The sequence below is a fragment of the Tursiops truncatus genome, chromosome 20 (genome assembly GCF_011762595.2).
Source record: "Tursiops truncatus isolate mTurTru1 chromosome 20, mTurTru1.mat.Y, whole genome shotgun sequence".
NCBI lineage: Eukaryota > Metazoa > Chordata > Mammalia > Artiodactyla > Delphinidae > Tursiops > Tursiops truncatus.
This window is the reverse complement of record NC_047053.1, coordinates 40,681,006-40,702,438: the sequence shown is the minus strand read 5'-3', so window position 1 is coordinate 40,702,438 and position 21,433 is coordinate 40,681,006. Positions and strand designations below refer to the sequence as shown.

The following is a 21,433-nucleotide window of genomic DNA, read 5'->3' as shown; positions in this document are numbered from 1 at the left end:
AATGTTTTAGCAGTTTTAGTTAAAAGCAATGTTGTCAACATTGAACAGTATTGTGATACAGATTTTATTTGCATTCTGCCGTTAGGGTTTATTTTCTGTAGCACAAGATTGTTTAGGAAAAGTGAAACACAATACAGCCCTTTGTTTTTAAGATTCTGCAGTCTTCCTAATACAGTCAGCCTATGAAAGAGTTGATAGCCCAAATGGTTGATAATGTTTTAGTTAGCAGTTTCAATGTTCATCATAGGAAGACGAGTTCACATTATTAGATCTAGACTTCTGATTGTTTTTATAAATTTAAGAAAGTCTGAATTTGTGGCATAGTTTGATTGTTTACGGGAAAAGAATGAAAAGTTAAAATAACCCCTAGTTTGATTAGTTTTACTAATAATTTTGGCATTTATTGCTTTCAGAAAAAATAACTGTTGTCTTGTTTTTTCAGGGTAATCACTTTGATCAGTATGAAGAAGGACATTTGGAAATTGAACAAGCATCACTTGACAAGCCTATAGAATCGGTAAGATCAGTGCTTAATTTTGGGTCACAGATAGGTAGTGTTCGTGTGACACTTGATGTGAATGAAGTTAAACTTATTAATAACTTATAGTACAGTTTAGAGGTCTTGCATGCCCTACAGTAATCAAATAGAATTTGGGTTGTAATCTAATATTTAATATGTTGGGAAATCAGTGAAAAATCTAGAGACAATTTAGAATTTCGATAGAAAAATATCATTTTTGGCCCATACTGATATCCTGTTAAAGATAGCAAGTTGAAGTTTAGTGTTTTTGTAAATTGAATAAAGGAGTAAAATGTATTTTGATCCTTTAAAAAGCTTCACCTTTCCTGGGCAACACAATCATGTGTGAAATGTTCCATTAGGAACAGTTAAGGACTAATATGTTTTATTTACCAGACTCTTGTGAAACATGGTAATTTTGGTTTCTGTGGCTTGAGATGTCTGGTGTTTGTCAAAAGTTGATTGTATCTTTTCACACAACTTAATTTTAAATATTGATGCAAAGCAATAGAACAAGGAGATTTATTTTCCTGACTCTTAACTTTTGAACATTATTTTTATTTTGAAAAGCCCTTTATTTTCAGATTACACAGCCCATTGTTAAAATGTCTAAACTTGTCAGTATTGTCAGTATTTAATATTTGTGCTTAAGTGTACGCATTTAATAAGGGTTTCAGGAATTTATTGGTTAACTTGAATGAAAAATCATCAAAGAGAGAATCTCTATAGCAGTTAAGACATCCCCCTTCTCCCTTTAAGAAACACTAGCTTCTCCTCCCTCCGGAAAATAAGGCAATTTAGAGAGCAGATATTTTAACTTTAGCTTTTATTTTCATAACTGTACCATAGTAAAGGATCAACATATATTTATGTTCCTAATTAGGTTGGTGTTGTGTGTGTTTGTGTGTGTGTTTAGATGTTTACAGAAATTTACACAACTTGGGGTGTTCGACATTTTTCTTCCACAGCAGTTGGCCCATATTAGCTAAGCAGCCATGATCTGGTTTGTATTGCACGGTCTGCCTTTTTTTAATTTCTTCTCTAGGGTTTCTTTCTCCCCCACCTCCCCTTCTTATTTCTGTTCTTCTGGTCCAGTGAACACTGCATATAGTACCTCTGTCTTAATGTGCTGGCATGATGCTAGACTTAGGCATGGCAGTAATTGATGACGCATGTGATAATGCTGCAGAGGGAGAATTCACACCTGATGTGCTGAAAGCCCAGTCTTGTTTTGATTTAAGGATAAAATGCCAAGCCCACTTTGCTAAGTTAAAAATCACTGAAGTTGTTGCCTTGTTCTATATCATCTTGGGAATTATCACAAGGTAGAGTTTTACAATAAAATCTGTAGGCTAGCTAGGTCAATACCTTGTACTTGAAAAATAATTTAATTTTTCCATTTTATTTAAATGTTTCTTTGGGTCAACGTTTAAGAACAGATAGCTGTCAGAAGAAAGGTCCAAGTACCATATTCTACAAGGTACATGGTTGGTTAATATTATACAAGCTATAATTCTGTGGGTACTCTAACTCAACAGTAGCAGGAAATTTAGCTAGACTAAGTTTGCAGCCTAGTAGTCATTATTATTATACTCAAGAAAGTTTTTTTAAAAGCAGTAAATTAAATGATATTTAACATTTTAAAGCCTTCTTTTAGGGCTACCTTTAAAGATTTTTGGAAAAGTCATTCCTTTGGCATGTGGGACTAGTGCTCTTTTTCCTCTCACACTGTCCAGGAATTTTTCTAGCACATGTCATAGGGAGAACACTATCAGAATTCAGTCGGACTGAGTAATCTCAACAAGTAGGAGTGGAATTGATATATGCCTTATTTATTAAATGGTTATTATCTTCTCCACTAAAAATAGCAAATGGTATATAGTACTCAGACTAGATATTTATATTTTTATGAATAGTTACATGTTCAGAGATGTATATTAATAAATTATACTTACAATGAAAATTTACTCCGGAAACACATTAAAATATGCTTTATTTGTGATGTGGTAGTTTAGGTAGTAGGGGAGAGGAGCTTCATAGCCGACATGGTGTTAGATAGAAGTGGGACAAAAAGAGAGGGATTTTATTTCTGTTACCAAATCATTTGGGGATAAATTTAAAGTTTTAAAAGAAAGTCCTAAAATGATTGGCATCAAAATAGGTAGTGTAGTAACCCCCAAGTGCCCTATCACCTTAGGAATGCTCACCAAATAAGTGTATATTAGTTATATGTCTGGCTGGCTGGCTATCTTGTTGAGCTATCTTGTTTTTAGGGGGAAATGGCGTTGTTTCTAACACACAGAAAGAGTCTCTGCTGAATTAAAATCTTTCTCTGCAGCAATATCTATTGAGAGGTGCTGACTGTTTTGCTACAGCATGCAACTCAAAAGTGGCTGGAAATATGCAGCTTTGGGAGTCTACAGATCATTGCAGGAGCTAAAGGTCTAGTCATTTTTTTTTCTAACAAAGGTAATCTGCAGCAGCTGGTAACCGAGGAAGTCTCTGCACAGGTTTGTGCCAAGAATATGCCCTTGTGAAGGGTTATTGTGAGTATAGGATTAAGGTCCTTTTGTTTTGTAATAGGGTAAATTTGTTGCGAACCGGCAAGATGGGAAATGAGATACAAAGATGTGATAATGCATTATGCTTTTGGTAAACTTCTGAAGCTTATTAGCTTTGTTCCTGAGATGATTACAGGTGTTTCAGTTTCAATCAGGAAATGTTTAAAACACATCAAAATCCAGCATTTGTAAAGTATTTCATAATCTTTGTTATAAAGTTTTATTTTCCCTTCTTTACTTCAGCCAACCAGATATCTTTCAGTGAAATTTCTGGTCAAGAATAAAACACTGTTCTAAGAAAATTTTTAAAGAATTGCCAGACAACTTGATTATCTGAATTAAAGGAAAGTAGGAAGTATTAATATTTTACCCTCATTACAAAAAACTTTTAGAACTTATATTTTAAGTTATTGCTTTATGAGATTTTTAGGTCCCAGCTATAATGATGACCTCTATATACTTAAAGATAAAATGTTTAGAAAACAAATAAAACTTAAACTAAAACCATAGGCCAGTCTAGGATTCCACCATAGATCCAAGAATTGGTTGATGTGATTTAGGATATATGGTCCTTTATGATCTTTATCATAGAAAGAAGATGAGAAGTCAGATGGGAGAGTGATTATAAGCTATCCAAAAGTTAAAATGCCTGCACCATAGACTTAAAATATGTTGTCATTGTTGCAGCTGGAAGTAAAACTACCCATCAGCCATTACTTGGTTTTTGCTCTACCTGACTGATTAAAATTCTGTCTGTATAGTTGTCAGGTTGACCGAGCAGGTTTTAAAAATTAATGTTAAGTTTTCAAATTCCAGTTGCTGATGTTTCCTTTGCATATCTAGGGATTTAGAAGTATATGTATAAGTGGGTTTTGTCATGTTGCATATCTGTTTAGATCTGTGGACTCCACTAGTTCCAAACTGTAACTCCGTAAGACTGCTGATTTGACATTTAGCAGTGACCATATGTGGACTGCACTATAAATAATGTGCTTCTTGGAGCTGAATGGTGTAGCATTACTATATGGCTTTTCTCTCTAGTCTTCATTGTGTCATCTGTAGTGAGCTATAGATTTTTTTGTTTTGGGAATTTTTACAACTTGTTGTTTGCATGGGTTCACCTAGTAGCACTTGGTTTTTGCTTAGAGTCTTTAATACACAATCAGCAAAGCTTACAATCCACTCAAGAGACTTGCCATTTTTGTCACTGTTGAAAATGAGCTAAATGGTATAAATTGAATGTGGCTGTCAACTAAAAGAAAATTCAGTGTGGAATTAGTATTCATCTAGTCACTGACATAATTGTAGTATAGTTTTCTCTTGAGACATGATATTCTATTTCCTATTAAAAATGTGGAATCAGGCCCACACGGTGAAGTAAATTTTAATCTGTATTTTGGCAGGCTCCCATTATACAGATTGGTGGTGCTGTTGCCAAAATGATCATTGTTACTCTGGTGGTATACAGCTTCATGGAGCAAAGTTCCTGGGAAAGTTTTCTACTTGGTATTTAATTAATAAAAATGTCGAGGAATGGATGAAACAATAATGAGTTGGTTTTTTGTTTTTGTTTTTTGGCTGGTATTGTGTTTTCAGCATATTGGTAGTTGTTTATAATATACATTTCTTGCTATAAATGATGTTCCCATTTAAAAATTATATTCTTTCTCACATATAATACAGAGGAAAAAGGGTTAAAATATGGCACTTTAATTTACATTTAAGTTTAGAAATATAAAAAATGTGAAGGCCAATTTACATAATCTAGGTGAAAAAAGTTTGAGTTTTTAGGTCAGCTTCATAGTTTAACCAAAATTAAGAAAAACTTCATGCCTAGCCAAAGAAAATGCTGCACTGCCACCATTTTTGGAGTCTCAAGCACAGAGACTAACAGATAGGTTGTGGGAGGAATTCTCTGGTGGTCCAGTGATGAGGACTCTGCACTTTCACTGCCGAGGGCCCGGGTTCAATCCCTGGTCGGGGAACTAAGGTCCCACAGGCCGTGCCACACGGCCTGAAACAAAAAAAACAAACAGGTTGTGGGAGCTCTGTGAATCGTGTGGAAAACCAGCTTTTTGCCTACTTCCCTTGGGCAAAGTTCAGTTGCTTTATTAATAGTGTATTTCCCTGCATTTCTTCCATGTGCATTTAAATTATAAACAACCTGTCACTGTACATGCCCCTTTGTTAGTCACAAACCAGGCTGTGTTAAAAAAGAAAAAATAAAATCTATTATTTATTTTTGCTTCTATGAGATTATAACTAAATCGCAAATTATATATTTTATTTAAAAATAAAAAACTGAAAGTTTTTTAATGACTATTACAGTGACCAAAATAGTAAATTGTTACTATTTCAGAAGTTAAATAGTACTCATTGCCCATGTTAGGTCTAGATTACCTGTTAGGATTACAAATTATTTACTGCAGTTTACTGTTATAACATTCACGGGAATAATTGGCAACCTAACCAGAGAGAGTAGATTAATGATTTTCACAGGCTGGCCATTGAATCCCTTGCTCTTTCACAGTGAAAGTTCAATGAACATTTTGATCACTTCAGATTAGACAAGTCTGCTTTGTTCTACTTTGTTATAAGGTATTTTGGTGTGCCTTTCTTGTTACCCATCATCCTTAAGCCTGTTGGAGTTTTGACTAGTGTTTATAAAACTTTTTTCTTTTTTTGGTAGGAAAAAGGACCATAATGAATACTAGTCATTTCTCCAGAGTCACAGAACTGCCTTTTTTCCTCCAAAAGCAGATAGGCTGAAATGATAGGAAAGGTTTAGATTTTCTGTATTAGTCATTCACTTAATCTAGGAGGCTGGTGAGGGGAAGACTTTCTGGGAGATACGCCTATTATTTTTGTTGCGTTTGTTATAACTGCAGGGACATAGAGTGGCATGTTAATAATTTTAATATAACCCCTGACAGTTCATTCCCTGTGCATACTTGGGGAAGTAGATTTAATTAAAGAACAGTTTTCACCTAAAGTTTTAGAAGAGAAATACCACTGCCATTTTGTATCAATAGTTTTTTTGAGAAGGTGACAGCCATCTTGAGTGGTTTTGTAAAAGTGGTGCTAATGTGTATAACCCTAAATTTTTCTTTTTCCTCCTTCTCCCTTTAACATTTGCTTCTCCTTTCACTGTTGTCAGTCACAACACGCTGCTCTTGAATCTCTCAGCTGGTCTTGACTCGTGAATTTACTTATGCTTTCACTCTTCTTTAATAAATACATTAATTGCAAGCAGTGAATTGAAAACAAGACAAAAAAAAAAAAAGACCGTTAGTGATTGGACAGTTTCTTACTTTGTGTTACATTTAACTGTTCTTTTGACAGCCCAGTTTTTAAAGCCAGGTTCGTATGGAAATGCTTTCACTCCACTTGCACTGCTTTTGGAAATAGCATACTGCTTCATCTGTCTGTTTATTTTAGTGCATTCATAATATAACACAGCATAATGTCTCATCTCCACTTAGCCAAAAGAGTGAGTTTTCTTAAATTAAAAAAAGGGACAACAATTTTTGTCAGCATGGTTTGATACCGTAAATCTGTGCCAAGTATAGTTACAAAATTAGTCTGTTAAAAAATTAAACAATACTTCCATCAGCTGCATAATCTTAGAGTCATTCTGCTATCCTTGTCCTTCCCATAGTTAATTCAGTTGTAGGAGTTACGATGATGTAAAACAATGATTTTATGTACAGGTAAGTTTATTTCCACAGTAGTATTATAAAGCCCTCTTTATCTTCCTTTTCTGCTAACATTACTTGTATTAAGACTTACAAAAATTTTTTTAACGATAAAGTTATTTATAAATAGTTAGGCATTCTATACTGGGATTACACATAGCTGTAGCATTTTCTCATTCTCTAAGTTGCTAGCAAAAAATAATCTCTAGTGACCTTTTGTGCACAGTAATGATTTTGTATATATAGGTTTAAAACAATTGCATGTTTTGTTTTAGAAACAGACTTCTCATTATCATTTGCCACATTTTTGTTTTTTTTAAAGTATCCCAATCTTTGTTCCTCTGATCAATGAAATTCAGCCCAGTTTTCCAGTTGGCATCCTGTCATAAACTCATAGAAGGAAGTTGACCTTTTTTTAAAATTTTTAAACAGAGCATTGGGGAGGCTTAATTTTCCTTTTGTAACTTACTGTCAGAGAATATAATAGTGAAATAATTTTTTTCTTTCCTTTGTAACTCCGAAGACCATTTTACCGTTGAATATGGAGCTGGAAGATAAAAGCAATTTAACATGAGATTTGATTCTAATTCAGAGACTAATTGGTTTAGTTGACTTCATAATTTGATTTCAGGAAATATGAGATTATTTTCAAGTGGTGATACCCAATTAATGTTATAAATTACATTTTAATGCATACAGAACACTTTGTGTTTAAAATTTTTAAATGTTTTCTTTTGGATGAGTAACATCATTTTATCTCATACAGTGTTAATGGTTATTTTAGCTTTGTCTCTGTACTTCGCAGTATTTGTAAAAAGCAAAGAATTGGACAAAGGTCTGCAGAGTTTTCTAAGATCTTGAACCCTTACACAAAAGCTGACATTTAATTGTTGTTTCTGGTGTCTTTTCATGTGGTTTACATTGAAAGATCTTTTCCACTGTGCTCCTAGGAAGATGAGACATTATGTATATTGGTTTTTTTCCCCTACATGCACTAATGGTTCTTTACTGTTAACTTACTGCTAGGCCTGTTTCATTCTAACATTTTAGTATTTTTGTTAGATTACATGTTGAAATGCATCACTCAGTCTGTGCTTGAGCTCATTTTATTTTTCTGTTTAATCAATTTAATTTCTTATTTTACTAACCTCACTTTTTTCAGTTTAATATTGGCTGCATGCTAGTTAAATATTTATATTTATATATATATTAAAAAACCAATCAAGTCTAGCCTGGATTTTGCTCTGATTGTGTTTTCATTTCTAGTGGTGGGGCAGTCTTACACTTACAACTTACTTTGTATCATGAAAGCCTGACACATAAGCAGAATAACTAAACACAATGTAGATTTTCTTTAAAAAACTTATAAAGTGGTGCTGTCTAGGTGGTGGATATGATTGTATAAGTACCTTGATTTTTTGCTTTTTAATGTTAGTTTTAAACTTCATAAATGTATTCTTCCCCTTTTCCCCTTCCCTTTTTTCTCCTTTTAAAAGTGTTATGTACAAAAGTTGCCCAGCACACCATCAGAAAGGACCCTTACCCTGTATGTTCTTCCCATATAAAATACTAGCCAGTATTTCTTTTTACATTAATGCCCCCTTTATTGGGCACATTTACCCTATTATTAGCACCTTTTTGCATGCATATATGTAGAATTATCTCTTGTTCATCACCTGTTTAAATATCACTAGGAAGGGAAGAATATATTATTGGAATATTTTTGGTTTGTCTCTCTGTTCTGTCTGTCAGGATAATATTGGACATCGCTTACTCCAGAAACATGGGTGGAAGCTGGGCCAGGGATTGGGAAAATCTCTTCAGGGTAAGTTTTTTAAATATACCAAAAAAAAAAAAAGAAAGAAAAAGAAAATGTTTCTGATGGCAGATCTTATGCCTGAGTATATTTGTTGTCTTTCTTTAAAAAGTGTTTGGGTTTTCCCACTTGCCTTTTACTCCCCAGAATAGTCTATTTTTCCTGTGACTATATTTTAAATCACTATTAAGCTAATAATTTGCAAGAGTAAGCTGCTGTGTCACAAATACTTTCAGATCAGACATACTGTGTGTGGCTCAACCTGTTTTAAGTTTCTTTTGGTGGAGGTGATGGGTGGGTGGAGGTGATGGGTGGGTGAAGTAAATGAAGTACATAGTATTGGAGTGTGCTTTCTTTGTATTTTTTAGTGATGTTGTATTGTGGCTTCAGTATTATAAAGAAAACCATTCAACAGCAGAGTTTAATTTTTGCCCTCCCAAATTCTCCCTGAAGCTGGTGATTGCCCTGGTTCTTTTTCTGTAATCAGAATCCATGTAGTAGTAGAGAGAAAAATTACCCTATATGAAACATAAGATGGAAGCAGAGGCTTCTTAGGGTTCTCTGAGAGGCCATTTCTCAAGTTCAGATCAGTCTCTGGGAAAGGTATGGCTTAAAGTTTCCATTGCATTTATTTTTTCTTTTAACTATACTAACCATTTGGATAACAAAATACTAACATTTCTGCTTCTGAGTTCTTGCTAGTTGGAAACCAACCAACCAACTCCATTCACTTTTTAGCTCCCTCATATTCAAGGGCTACTGTTTGTTCTTTGCAGATGTGAACACTACCTCAGAAATGATGGAAATCATTGCACTTCTACTTCTGGTCATGGAGGGTCTTGTTGTATAAAGGGATCTTTGGGGAGAGGGGCGCTACTGTTGACTAATTCTTTGAATTTGGGAAATGAATTTCCACAATTTGAATGGGAAGTCTGATCAGTTCAAATGTGTATATTAAGGGGCACAAGAGGACAGGGCATGAAGCAGGATGTTTCAGTCTTTAAAACCTTTGCTTTTTATATTTTACATCCACAAATTCTATTCAGTGGTAACACAAAGGAAATGCTCAAAAATATATTTCAAATTAATATTTATTACTAAGCATTCATCTATTCTTTTGGGCAGATAGAAAGATTTGATCACCATTAAACTTGTTTTCCAGTGGCGTAAGAACTTATTGCACACGATATAAAGAATACAGTTGAGAGCAATTAGTATGGCATAGACCATAGATTTTGTAAGAGTCCAGAAGAGAGAAAGGTAATCAGGACTAAAGTAGAAATGACTTCTTGATAGGATTAGTCCCAGTGGTTTGCATAGTTAAGTGTTGGGTTGAATTGAATGGAGGCGATAGTTCAGAATAAGGTCTGAAGATTGGATTTGATCTTTCCCTACTATTTGAAACCTCTCTTCCTATTCAGAGATTCCCAGGAGCATTGCTGATTGTTACTCTCTTTGTTCAGGGACACAAGGGAGTAGAACTGGGGGGCATTTCATAGGGGCTAGCAAATCTGTTTGAATCCTAGAATTTTTCATTGTAAGCATCAGAGACTTGAAAGTACAACTAGAACCTGCAGAGGGAAAGTGAGTGAGGGACATACAGATGGTGAGTTTAAGAAAGGTGAGGTAAATGGATACTCACCTATTTTTGGGTGATGGAAAATTATTATTATTGCTTCATTTTAAGAACACTTTTGAATTTGGTTCTCTTTAAACTTTGAGCTCCTTGAAAAGAGAAATTAGGTTTTATCCATATTTCACCTTCATCTCTATGGTGATAGGAATGTAATAAGCACTCAATAACTCATAAATCCATTATTTATTTAAAATAACAGGGAAATTTGAAGCCCATCTTTTTTTTTTCTTTTTAATTGTGGCAAAACCCACATAACATAAAACTGCCATCTTAACCATTTTTAAGTGTACAGTTCAGTAGTGTTTACTAAATTCACATTGTTGTGCAAAAGCCCATCTGCCTTGAATGGCTAGTACAATCTTTACCCTTCAAAAAGAATGGAACCTAATTCTATTGCCAATATTAAGGGGTGACTTTAATTGTCTTGTAAATGGCTCTTTTATTTTTTAGTGTCACATTCAACGTTGTGCAGGCATTGTGCTGGTTTCTCTTACATAGCTCTTTCTGTAATACCCACATGATTTGACCTAGATTACAGCCACATTTATGGTATATTGAGGTAATTCATGACGATTTTTTTCATTGTACCAAACCTTTCCTATAAATAACCACTGAAGAAAGCCCTGTTGCTCCACTGAAAATCATGCCTCCTTACTATTGTATAGACCAGTCACTGCAAATAATTTCTAGGCTCATGGCTTTGTAAGTTCTTTGCATTTACTCGTTTATTGTCAACCTTTAGTTCCTTTTATTTGATTTTAAGGCTGTCACATTTTTGACATGCAACCATCCACTAAATTTAAACCTGCTCTTTTTAGGATTTTTTTGTTAACGTTTAAAAATTACTTCAACCCATGCAAGATTTTCACAAAGGGTGCCAGTCCCTGGGGCTACAGTGTATATAACTTGTCACTGGATAGGCTGGAGAATAGGGCATAATAACTCTGAAGCAAAATTATCTGTGGTACGATAGAAATTTAAACTTTGTAAAGTGGGTTTAATTTTGTACTTGAATTTCCCTTATTATTCACCTTTTGTTCTCCCCTAGTATTTATTAAAATATTTCAAAAGTTAGGAAAAAATAGGAACTTGTGTGTGTGTGTCAGGTAAGTGATTATTAGTGTTAAAAAAAATAAAAGACCTGTAGAAAAGATATGTTGACAAGATGTCTGAAGGAAACAACATAAAGAAAGGCCTGGGCTTCCCTGGTGGCGCAGTGGTTGAGAGTCCGCCTGCTGATGCAGGGGACACAGGTTTGTGCCCCGGTCCGGGAAGATCCCACATGCCGCAGAGTGGCTGGGCCCGTGAGCCATGGCCGCTGAGCCTGTGCATCTGGAGCCTGTGCTCCGCAACAGGAGAGGCCACAAGAGTGAGAGGCCCGCATACCACAAAAAAAAAAAAAAAAAAAAAAAAAAAAAGGCCTGTTGATGAGAAATGTTATGGACAGTTTTTATTATAGAGGCAGAGGACGTGTTTAATTTGGAATAAAGCAACAGCAAATGATAGTTGTATTTTGTGGCTGTTGAGCTGGATTTGGTTCTTGAAATTGTTTTGTAACCTTCCGGCAGCTTTGAAATGGAATGGAATGTAGCTCAGAATCTTTATTTTGCCATGAAATAGGTAAGTAGGTGTAGCCCAGAAGTGGTGCCTGAACTTCCTTTGTTATATTGTCTAAGCCCTTTGATGATTTGGCTGATTTTTTGGTCACAAAGAAAAGTTCAGCACCTGAGAAAAATGAATGAGGTGTGGTATTATTTCATATTTCACGCTGTCTAGAGGGTTCAGTCAGTAACAGACAACCAACATTTACTGAGCTAATAATGTATTCTAGTTATACCAGTTGTAAATAGCATAAGCCATGGGCAAAGTAGATAAGACATCATTCTTGCTCTTCAGACTTATTTTCCAGTCCCCCAAGTCTTGCTTTTTAAACTTACTGTATACCTTTGAAGGTTTTTTAAGGCCAGGGGCCATGTTTTATATTTTTTAGTATGTGATCAATTGAATATTTAATTGACAAATTGCTTCAAGTTCCTTGAGAGTAGGGATTCTCTTTTATTTTTGTTTAAAAGTACTTGGTGTAGGGTATGAGGCAGTGTGAGCAGCATTTGGAAACGTAAGATTTCGGTTAGAGTTTGGCTTTGCCACTTACTTTAAGGGACAAGTTGCCATAACTGAATTATTTTTCTCAGCAATAAATGGGGATTAAAATCTCTGCCTCTGTTCTCACAGAGTGATTATGAGGATAAAGTAAATTAACGTAAGTGAAGTCACTTTATACAAACTGTAAAACACTATATAAATGCTACTTGTTATTAACACCTCTGATGTATAGTGTATATTTAGATATTTTAACTGAATTTGAGATAATCCGTCTTTAGGTCTTCATCAAAAACCTAAATATAATAAAAATCATAAATAGAGAAGCCTCTATCTTGCTACTGTCTATTTCCCAGAATTTGTAACAGTAGTAGTTTAATATGATAAGCTAGATATCTGACTCCCAGATCTGTGCTTTTAATGCTGTATATGTTGTAGGGTCCTGAGCCCCTAATTTTGGTGTTTGTTTCAGTAATTCTGAGCTCTTAGTTAGAACACCTAAAAGAGCCTCAGTCACTGAGCAATGGTGTTGTGACAACTGTATAGCAACCCAGAAAAAAGAAGTTGGACCCCCACTGTCATACCTTACCCCAAAATATATTCCAGATGAATAAAATATTTAAATGTAAAAGATGAAATCATGAAATCATTAAGATGAACAATGGGATAATTATTATTTTAAAAATGATCTTAGGGCTTCCCTGGTGGCCCAGTGGTTGAGAGTCCGCCTGCCGATGCAGGGGACACGGGTTCGTGCCCCGGTGCGGGAAGATTCCACGTGCCGCAGAGCGGCTAGGCCCGTGAACCATGGCCACTGAGCCTGCGTATCCGGAGCCTGTGCTCTGCAACGGGAGAGGCCACAACAGTGAGAGGCCCGCATACCGCAAAAAAAAAAAAAAAATCTTAGAATGAGGAAAACTTTTCTAACTTTAACTCCAAACCCAGAAGACATTAAAAAAACAGATAAATTTGACTGTATTTCATCATAAATAAGGTAAAAAACCAGAACAACAAGAAAAAAACAAACTGGGGGAAGTATCTGTAATATTTCATTACAGACAAAGGACAGATTTCCTTATGTATTTATCATCAGTTTGTAAAAGACTTATAACCTAAATAGAAAGGGAGAAACGATATGAGCACTGTTCACAGAAAAGTAATGCAAATGACCTTTAGGTGTTTGAAAATATTCTCAATCCTTTTCATATTAGAGATAATGCATATTAAACTATGAGATATCATTTTTCACTTGTTGGCTTGGATAAGGCTTAAAAAAAAGAGTAGCCTGGTCAGATTTTGGAGAAAAGGTTCTTACATTATAGCCAGTGAGACTATAAACTGATAAAACCACTGTGGAAAACAATTTGAATTACTTAAAGATTAAAATACATGTATCCTTAGATCCAGTAATTCTGTTTCTATCTATCTAACTTATTCATGAAATGCACAAAATAATGTATGATTGAAGTTATTCATTATATCACTGTGATAGATTAGAAATAGTCTACCATATTTCCTTGATTCTCAGACAGTTTTTCATATTTTAATAAAGATAAAATCAGATACACCTTATTAATGGCATTATAGTTATAATTGGCAGCTTTTTAAATTTCTTTCTTAGTGGCACATAAAACTGTTTTACGGTTAATGGCATTTAAATTTTTAAAATTATTTTTGGCTGCATTGGGTCTTCACTGCTGCGCGCAGGCTTTTCTCTAGTTGTGGCGAGTGGGTGCTATTCTTTGTTGCGGTGCGCGGGCTTCTCACCACGGTGGCTTCTCCTGTTGCGGAGCATGGGCTCTAGGCACGTGGGCTTCAGTAGTTGTGGTGCGTGGGCTCAGTAGTTGTGGCTCGTGGGCTCTAGAGCACAGGTTCAGTAGTTGTGGCACACGGGTCCAGTTGCTTAGCAGCATGTGGGATCTTCCCAGACCAGGGCTCGAACCCATATCCCCTGCACTGGTAGGTGGATTCTTAACCACTGCGCCACCAGGGGAGCCCTAATGGCATTTTAGATTTGAAGAAATAGGATACTAAAATGGGTGAAGGGAAACCATGCAGCTTTAAAAGGATTGAGTTAGTTTCGTATGTACTCAATATGTATAGAACAATTTCCAAGATACATTAAGTAAAGAAGCAAGGTGCAGAATAGTGTGTATTATAGTAAACTACCACTTGTGTTAAATGACATATATACATGTATAGTGGGCAGATAGATAGATATATACCTCCTGCTTAAAAATCACTATTTTGTTCCTGAAAATCAGACCTTCTGTATGAAAACCCTACTTGGGAACCTATTTACCATTATTTTAAATGGCTTATACATCAACCCAACCCCTAACCAATTTCTAAAACATAGCTGGCTGTTTATGAATTTTTTTAAAAATTAAGGTATAAAATACTTAAACATTTCTTCCTGATTACCAGATAATTACTATGGTTGTTAACAGTTGCTTTCTATGTAGTAACATGTCCATACCTTTTGTTGATACTTAAGCAGCTTTCCCGAAGTCCTACAAGTTGTATGTGGATGTATCTCCAGATTTCTCACTTGTCTTTTCCTTAAAATGTTGAATTAGATTTTTGAGATTGAAAGATAAAAATTTTACAGTATGAAACCATTGGCTGGAAGATGTGTCAAGAAAGACGAACTGAAGCATTTCACTGTGAGATATTAAAAGGGTACATTCTGTGGGGTATGCCTATATATTTATTTTTTATTTGCTTGACTATGCAGAAAAAAATCTTTGTTAAGGCAGACTGTGAAGGGAAAGTGGGTTGCTTTTTACTGTATTTTAAAATTTGTTATGATATACTTGTATTACTATTAAAAATATAGAAAATAATTATTTTGAAAAAGACTTAGAATAGGCAGAATCAAAGCAGAGTAGAGTTGGTTTCTTTGGTTTTATGTACGTGTCCCTCCTCCCACTCTAGTTTCAGTTAGCGAACAAATGGTTAATGTAGTTGGGTAAACCCTGCATTAGCTAAGCCCCAACAATGCTTCTACTACATTTTTTGACTGAAGAAAAACTAGATTTGAATTCAATACAATAGAAATATGTGGTTACAATTTAGACTTTATTGTTAAATTAGAATGTTGATCTTTAAAACCTAACTTCCTAAGAAAAGTCATTCTTTGGCTGAGGAGAAAATAGCTTTCCTTTAATATTTTGATGACATAGATAAATTTTCTGGATAGGATCTTTGTAAAAGCTGAGTTGTCCTTCTACCTTAGTTTCCCTTTGAAATTTGTTTTTCTTTGGGAAAGGAAATAGCACCTAACTCAGTAGTATTATGTGCCAAATCTAGAATCTAAACATTCTGCATGTCCTACTTAATGAAATACATATTACTATGCTCATTTTATAACTGAAGTTTTGGAAAGGTCATACAACTACTGAGTCTCTGCCATTCGAATATAAGCCTAACTTTGAAATCACTGTTTCTGTTGGGTTTGCCAAAAGGTTCGTTCATTTCTTTCCGTAAGATGGCTCGAGTAGTGCTTAGTTGTCTTTAACCTCATTTGAAACAGTTTTGTTAGATTGTATTGTGACAGCTGTCATATCAGCGTGCGTTTAAAAAAAAACTTACCAAAATTGGTGAATGTTTGTGTAGCCATTTTAATATTGAAGATGGGAAAAAAGCAACATTTTTGGCGTATTATGCTTTATTATTTCAAGAAAAGTAGAAATGCAACTGAAACACAAAAAAAGATCTGTGCAGTGTATGGAGAAGGTACTGTGACTGATCAAATGTGTCAGAAGTGGTTTGTGAAGTTTCGTGCTGGAGATTTCTCGCTGGACGATGCTCCATGGTTGGGTAGACCAGTTGAAGTTGATATCGATCAAATCGAGACATTAATTGAGAACAATCAACATTATACCATGCTGGAGATAGCCAACATACTCAAAATATCCACATCAAGCATTGAAAATCATTTGCAGCAGCTTGGTTATGTTAATAGCTTTGATGTTTGGGTTCCACATAAGTTAAGCAAAAAAAAAGTTATTGACCATATTTCCACATACGATTCTCTGCTGAAACGTAACGAAAATGTACCGTTTTTAAAACAAACTGTGACAGGCGATGAAAAGTGGATACTGTACAATAATGTGGAATGGAAGAGATCGTGGGGCAAGGGAAATGAACCACCACGAACCACACCAAAGGCTGGTCTTCATCCAGAGAAGGTGATGTTGTGTATATGGTGGGATTGGAAGGGAGTCCTCTATTATGAGCTCTTTCTGCAAAACCACACAATTAATTCCAGCAACTACTGCTCCCAGTTAAACCAACTGAAAGCAGCACTCAACGAAAAGTGTCCAGCATTGGTCAACAGAAAACTCATAATCTTCCATCAGGTTAACACAAGACCACGTGTTTCTTTCATGACCAGGCAAAAACTGTTACAGCTTGGCTGGGAAGTTCTGATTCATCTGCCTTATTCACCAGACATTGCACCTTCGGATTTCCATTTATTTTGGTCTTTACAAAATTCTTTTAATGGAAAAAATTTGATTTCCCTGGAAAACTGTAAAAGACACCTGGAACAGTTCTTTGCTCAAAAAGATAAAACGTTTTGGGAAGGGCTTCCCTGGTGGTGCAGTGGTTGGGAATCCGCCTGCCTGTGCGGGGGACATGGGTTCGGGCCCTGGTCTGGGGAGATCCCACGTGCTGCGGAGCGGCTTGGGCCCGTGCGCCGCAGCTACTGAGCCTGCGCTCTGGAGCCCGTGAGCCACAGCTACTGAGCCGCGTGCCACAACTGCTGAAGCCCTCAAGCCTAGAGCCCGTGCACCGCAACAAGGAGTGGCCCCCCGCTCACCACAGCTAGAGAGAGCCTGTGTGCAGCAGTGGAGACCCAATGCAGCCAAAGATAAATAAAAAATTAATTAATTAAAAAAAAAGTTTTGGGAAGATGGAATTATGAAGTTGCCTGGGAAATGGCAGAAGGTAGTGGAACAAAAGGGTGAATACGTTGTTCAGTATAGTTCTTGGTGAAAATGAAAAATTTGTCGTTTATTTTTACTTTAAAAGCCAAGGAACTTTTTGGCCAACCCAATACATTTATACCTTTTCCCTTCTCAGAAAAAGCTGATAGCTGAAAATAAGAGTAGGTTTGAGGGGGACAGCAGACATGTAGTTCCCCCAAATCAAAAGAGTATGGATTGTCAGAAAGGCTTAGTTATACTTGTTGCTGGTCTAGGTGAAGGAACCTGTAGCTATAATGGCCTCTGTTCCCTGCTAATTAAATGAGCTATGCAGTCTTTATACATTGCCAAAGGTAAGCATAATTTTAATAATTCATGTATCAAATTTAGTAAGATACAGATTCTATACAACCTCTGACTATCTTAATGGAATTTAGTTAATATAAACAAAAGAGATGAACCCAGTTAGTAAACAAAATTCGTCAGAATTGTCAGTCTGTAGTAAGAAGTCTAGGTTTTAGGGCTAGACTAGAAAGGAAAAGGGATTGGGGGAATGGAGAAGGGGAAATGGTGAATTCACATGCCATATAGACTACTTGTTTCTCAGTATAGGGATCGTCACATTTAAAGACAGACATTAACGGGCTTCCCTCGTGACGCAGTGGTTGAGAGTCCGCCTGCCGATGCAGTGGACACAGGTTCGTGCCCTGGTCCGGGAAGATCCCACATGCCGCGGAGCGGCTGGGCCCGTGAGCCATGGCCGCTGAGCCTGCGCGTCCGGAGCCTGTGCTCCGCAACGGGAGAGGCCACAACAGTGAGAGGCCCACATACTGCAAAAAAAAAAAGACAGACATTAACTATATGTTAAGACGTTATTTAATCAGAAGACATTAAATATATGTTAAGTTCACAGCAAAATAACCAGAAAGGAAGTAGCAAATTTTACTAATGAAGATTTAGAACAGATAAGTATAAAAGGCTATTTTATCGTTCTAGTACTTTTTTCCTAAGAAAAGGGTGAACTAGTTATAGAAGCAGTTTGCACATTATCAAGCTAGATTACTTTAAAAGAGGCAATCGCTGGTGAAGAATTACATGGAATTAGTTGCACTTTTATTAAATCCTATGTTCAAGAGACCATAATAAAGAATATACATGACATTATAAGATACCGCCCTTACTCTCATAGAGTTTGCCATTTATTTTAGGAGATAAGTGGAAGAAAGCTGAAGAATAAATTCTGTAAGGATGAATGACTAGGGAAGACTTCGCAATGAAGTCTTGAGGAGGGAGGAATAGGTATTACGGAAGAAAGGAGATAACTGATGTGTACAAAGTGATTACAGTTGACAAAGAGTAGGCCTAGCTGGCTGGAGCAGAGAATGCCCATAGGGCAGTGCATTTCATACATTTTAAAAGCAGAAGAACCTCTCAAATTACATGTTTTTTAAATGTCGGACCTTAATGTATAAAAGAGAGGGTGGAAAAAATCCACAATTGTTTGTTTGAAGCAGGGTTCTAGGTCTCCAGGAGCAGTCTGAAAACCATAACTAGAAGGCAGTAATGGGAAATTGGTTCAAATAGGCACAAATCTAATATTACTGACTATTTATGTCCTAGGCACTTAACAGATATCTCATTTAATTCTTAAAGCAAGTCTATGAGATAATTATTGTTAATCCCATTTTGCAGAGGAAGAAACTGAGGCTTAGAGAAGTTGAGCAAATTGCTCAAGAATAAGCTACCAGTAAATGACAGTATCAAAATACAAACCTTGGTCTTTCTGACTCCAAAACCCATGCTCCTAACTACCACACTGAATGTGGAAGGCTTTAATGCTGCTCCAATTTGGAACTTTATTTTGTAAGCCAAAGGCAGTTTTTGATTAGAAGAGAGGTATAGAGTTTTATAGCAAGAAGAAATATTAAAGCTAATTTAATCTGAAATTCATTCTACAGATGAAGAAATTTAGGTTTAGGGTTCCAAAGTGCTGAAACCCAGTCCCCAATTCTCTGATTTGTGATCTGTTGTTCTTTCCATTATAGCAATGAGGACATTGGTGGTAGAAGTTAAATACTGGTCTAGCCAAAGTATGTCTGAAGATGAAGATGTAAAACCATTTAGAAAGCTGTCTAGGTATGAGTTGATAAGGGCATAGAATAGAGTGATAGCAATGGAACTGGAAAGGAAAGTATAATTATGAAGGATGATAAAACAAATCAACTACGAAGCATAAAGTACAGTCAATTCATGCATGTGTCTTACTAGCAAGCCTTTGTTCACTGGGTTTAGTATTAATCCTTTATAATAGCTAGCATTTATTAAGTGTTTACAGAGTGCTTGCACATGTATAGTCTAATTTAAATCCTCTCTGCGGTAGGTATTCCTGCTTTACAGATGAGGAAATGGACATTCTAAGGATTACTTTGCCCAGGATCTTACAGCATAAGTGGTAGAATCATGTTGCCAAAACCTATGCTTTTAATCAGTATGCTATCTATAATGTACTTCAGTGCTGTGTGGTGGGTTACTTCTGTCTCCTGGAGAAATGTGATGGTGGTGAGAAATAAAGTACTGCAGAATTAAAATATACAATAGTTATTCTGGTTGAAAAAATTGGAGATAGCTTTGAATGTGATATTTTTTCTTAGGGCACTTGAAGTGGTCATATATGTTTATGATAAATATAAATTTGTATAAATTCGCTAGAAACTTGAGACTAGGTTGAGTGGTAAGAACCTTGGCCACATTTTTAAGGATGGTTGGTAACTGATCTCCAGGGGAAAAGAAAATACTGTAATTTCTGTCTCATACTATAATTTCCTCGTTTATTTTTTCTTATACTTTATATTTCTCTCCTGTGGCATTTTATATATTCTACCTTGTATAATTTGTGTTTATGTGTCTCTTAACTCTCATTAGACTATAAACTCCTAAATGATAATAATTGCTAGGCATTTATGTGTTCTCTGTTGCTTTTCATGTTTTTTATTCTGCACACAGTTATTGAATCCTTAGAATGTGCAGATCTGTAGTAAGTCTTAAAGAGTTGAAGAATGAATAAGATAGAGCCTCTGCCCTCCAGAGGCTCATGTCTAATATAGACACGAATGTAACAAATAAATGTAATGCAATGCAGTATAATATCATAATTGTGAAGTTAAAGGTACAGTGGGGGCTTAATAGAGAATTGAACAACCTAACTTAGAATTTCAACTTATTTCTTGAATGATTTAACAAGTAAAAAAATCTCATGTTGTGCGAATAAGGAAGCAAACAGCTATATCAGTATTTGCCCAACTATACTTGTTAGTTGATACATGGAATCTCCACATTCTTCCATAAGAAACACTGGTATTTAAAAGTAGGACCAAATGTAAACATGATAACACAAAATTAAAAGTATGTTTTGTGAGAAATATATTTTAATAAAGAAAAAAGCTAAAAATTGTTTATTAAAAATGGCTACCAAAGTTTGAAGTAATGGGATTGTACATTTAGAAAAGGGAACAAAATAATATTATCTTTCATTTATAAATGTGGTTTATTAGTTTTAAATTCAGTCTTTTCTATCTCTCTGAGTCTTTCCAAACCTGTGAAGTAGATAGCTACCAATTGAGAAAATCTAGTGGGAGCTCAGAAGGAAGGAACAAAGGACAGTCTCAGGAGTAGGAATTGCAAACTGTGGTGCCTGTTGGGGCCAGGTGGTAACATACGCAATTGAAGCCCACTGAGTGTGAGACAGTAGGAAGTAGTGTGAGTTGTGCCATGTCTAGAGAGGAATAACTGCCACTCAGCTAGCTCATGCTCATTGTTACCATGTAAGAATATAGTCTCAGGTATTGCCAGACGTGAATTTTTTAAAAAAGAAACCAGAAATCCAGATATTTTGGTGACATTTACTAATTGATAAACGTTGGCTCAAAGTTTAAAATAATCTGAGATAAACAAAACATGTTCAAGGCCCATATTTGATCCACAGGTTACCACTTTATGACCTCATTTGAAATTTGACCTGGGTTTAAATTCAAGCTCTGCAACTAGTAAGTGGTGTGACCTTGTTATAACCTCAATATACCCAAATTTTTAAAAGATTTGGGAGTTGTTTGGGGAAATTAAACATGATGGTATATAAGTTTTATACCTGTATCCTATCTCATTTTCCTCTCTAATA

The 21,433-nt window shown here is 35.6% G+C and overlaps 1 protein-coding gene across 9 annotated transcripts in view; it reads left to right on the top strand.

The window, feature by feature from the left end:
* GPATCH8 (G-patch domain containing 8) overlaps positions 1 to 21,433 on the top strand; it is a 98,464-nt gene that overhangs the window by 23,896 nt on the left and 53,135 nt on the right. For 3 of the 9 annotated variants that reach the window (XM_033848329.2, XM_033848327.2, XM_033848328.2), the window contains 2 exons: positions 443 to 517; positions 8,529 to 8,601. In XM_033848329.2, the coding sequence (XP_033704220.1) occupies positions 443 to 517; positions 8,529 to 8,601 (148 nt within the window). Of the gene's footprint in view, positions 1 to 442; positions 518 to 1,502; positions 1,524 to 6,423; positions 6,442 to 8,528; positions 8,602 to 21,433 lie in introns of those variants that run through there. The other 6 variants (XM_033848331.1, XM_033848332.1, XM_019939478.3 and 3 more) reach the window with 5 other exon arrangements.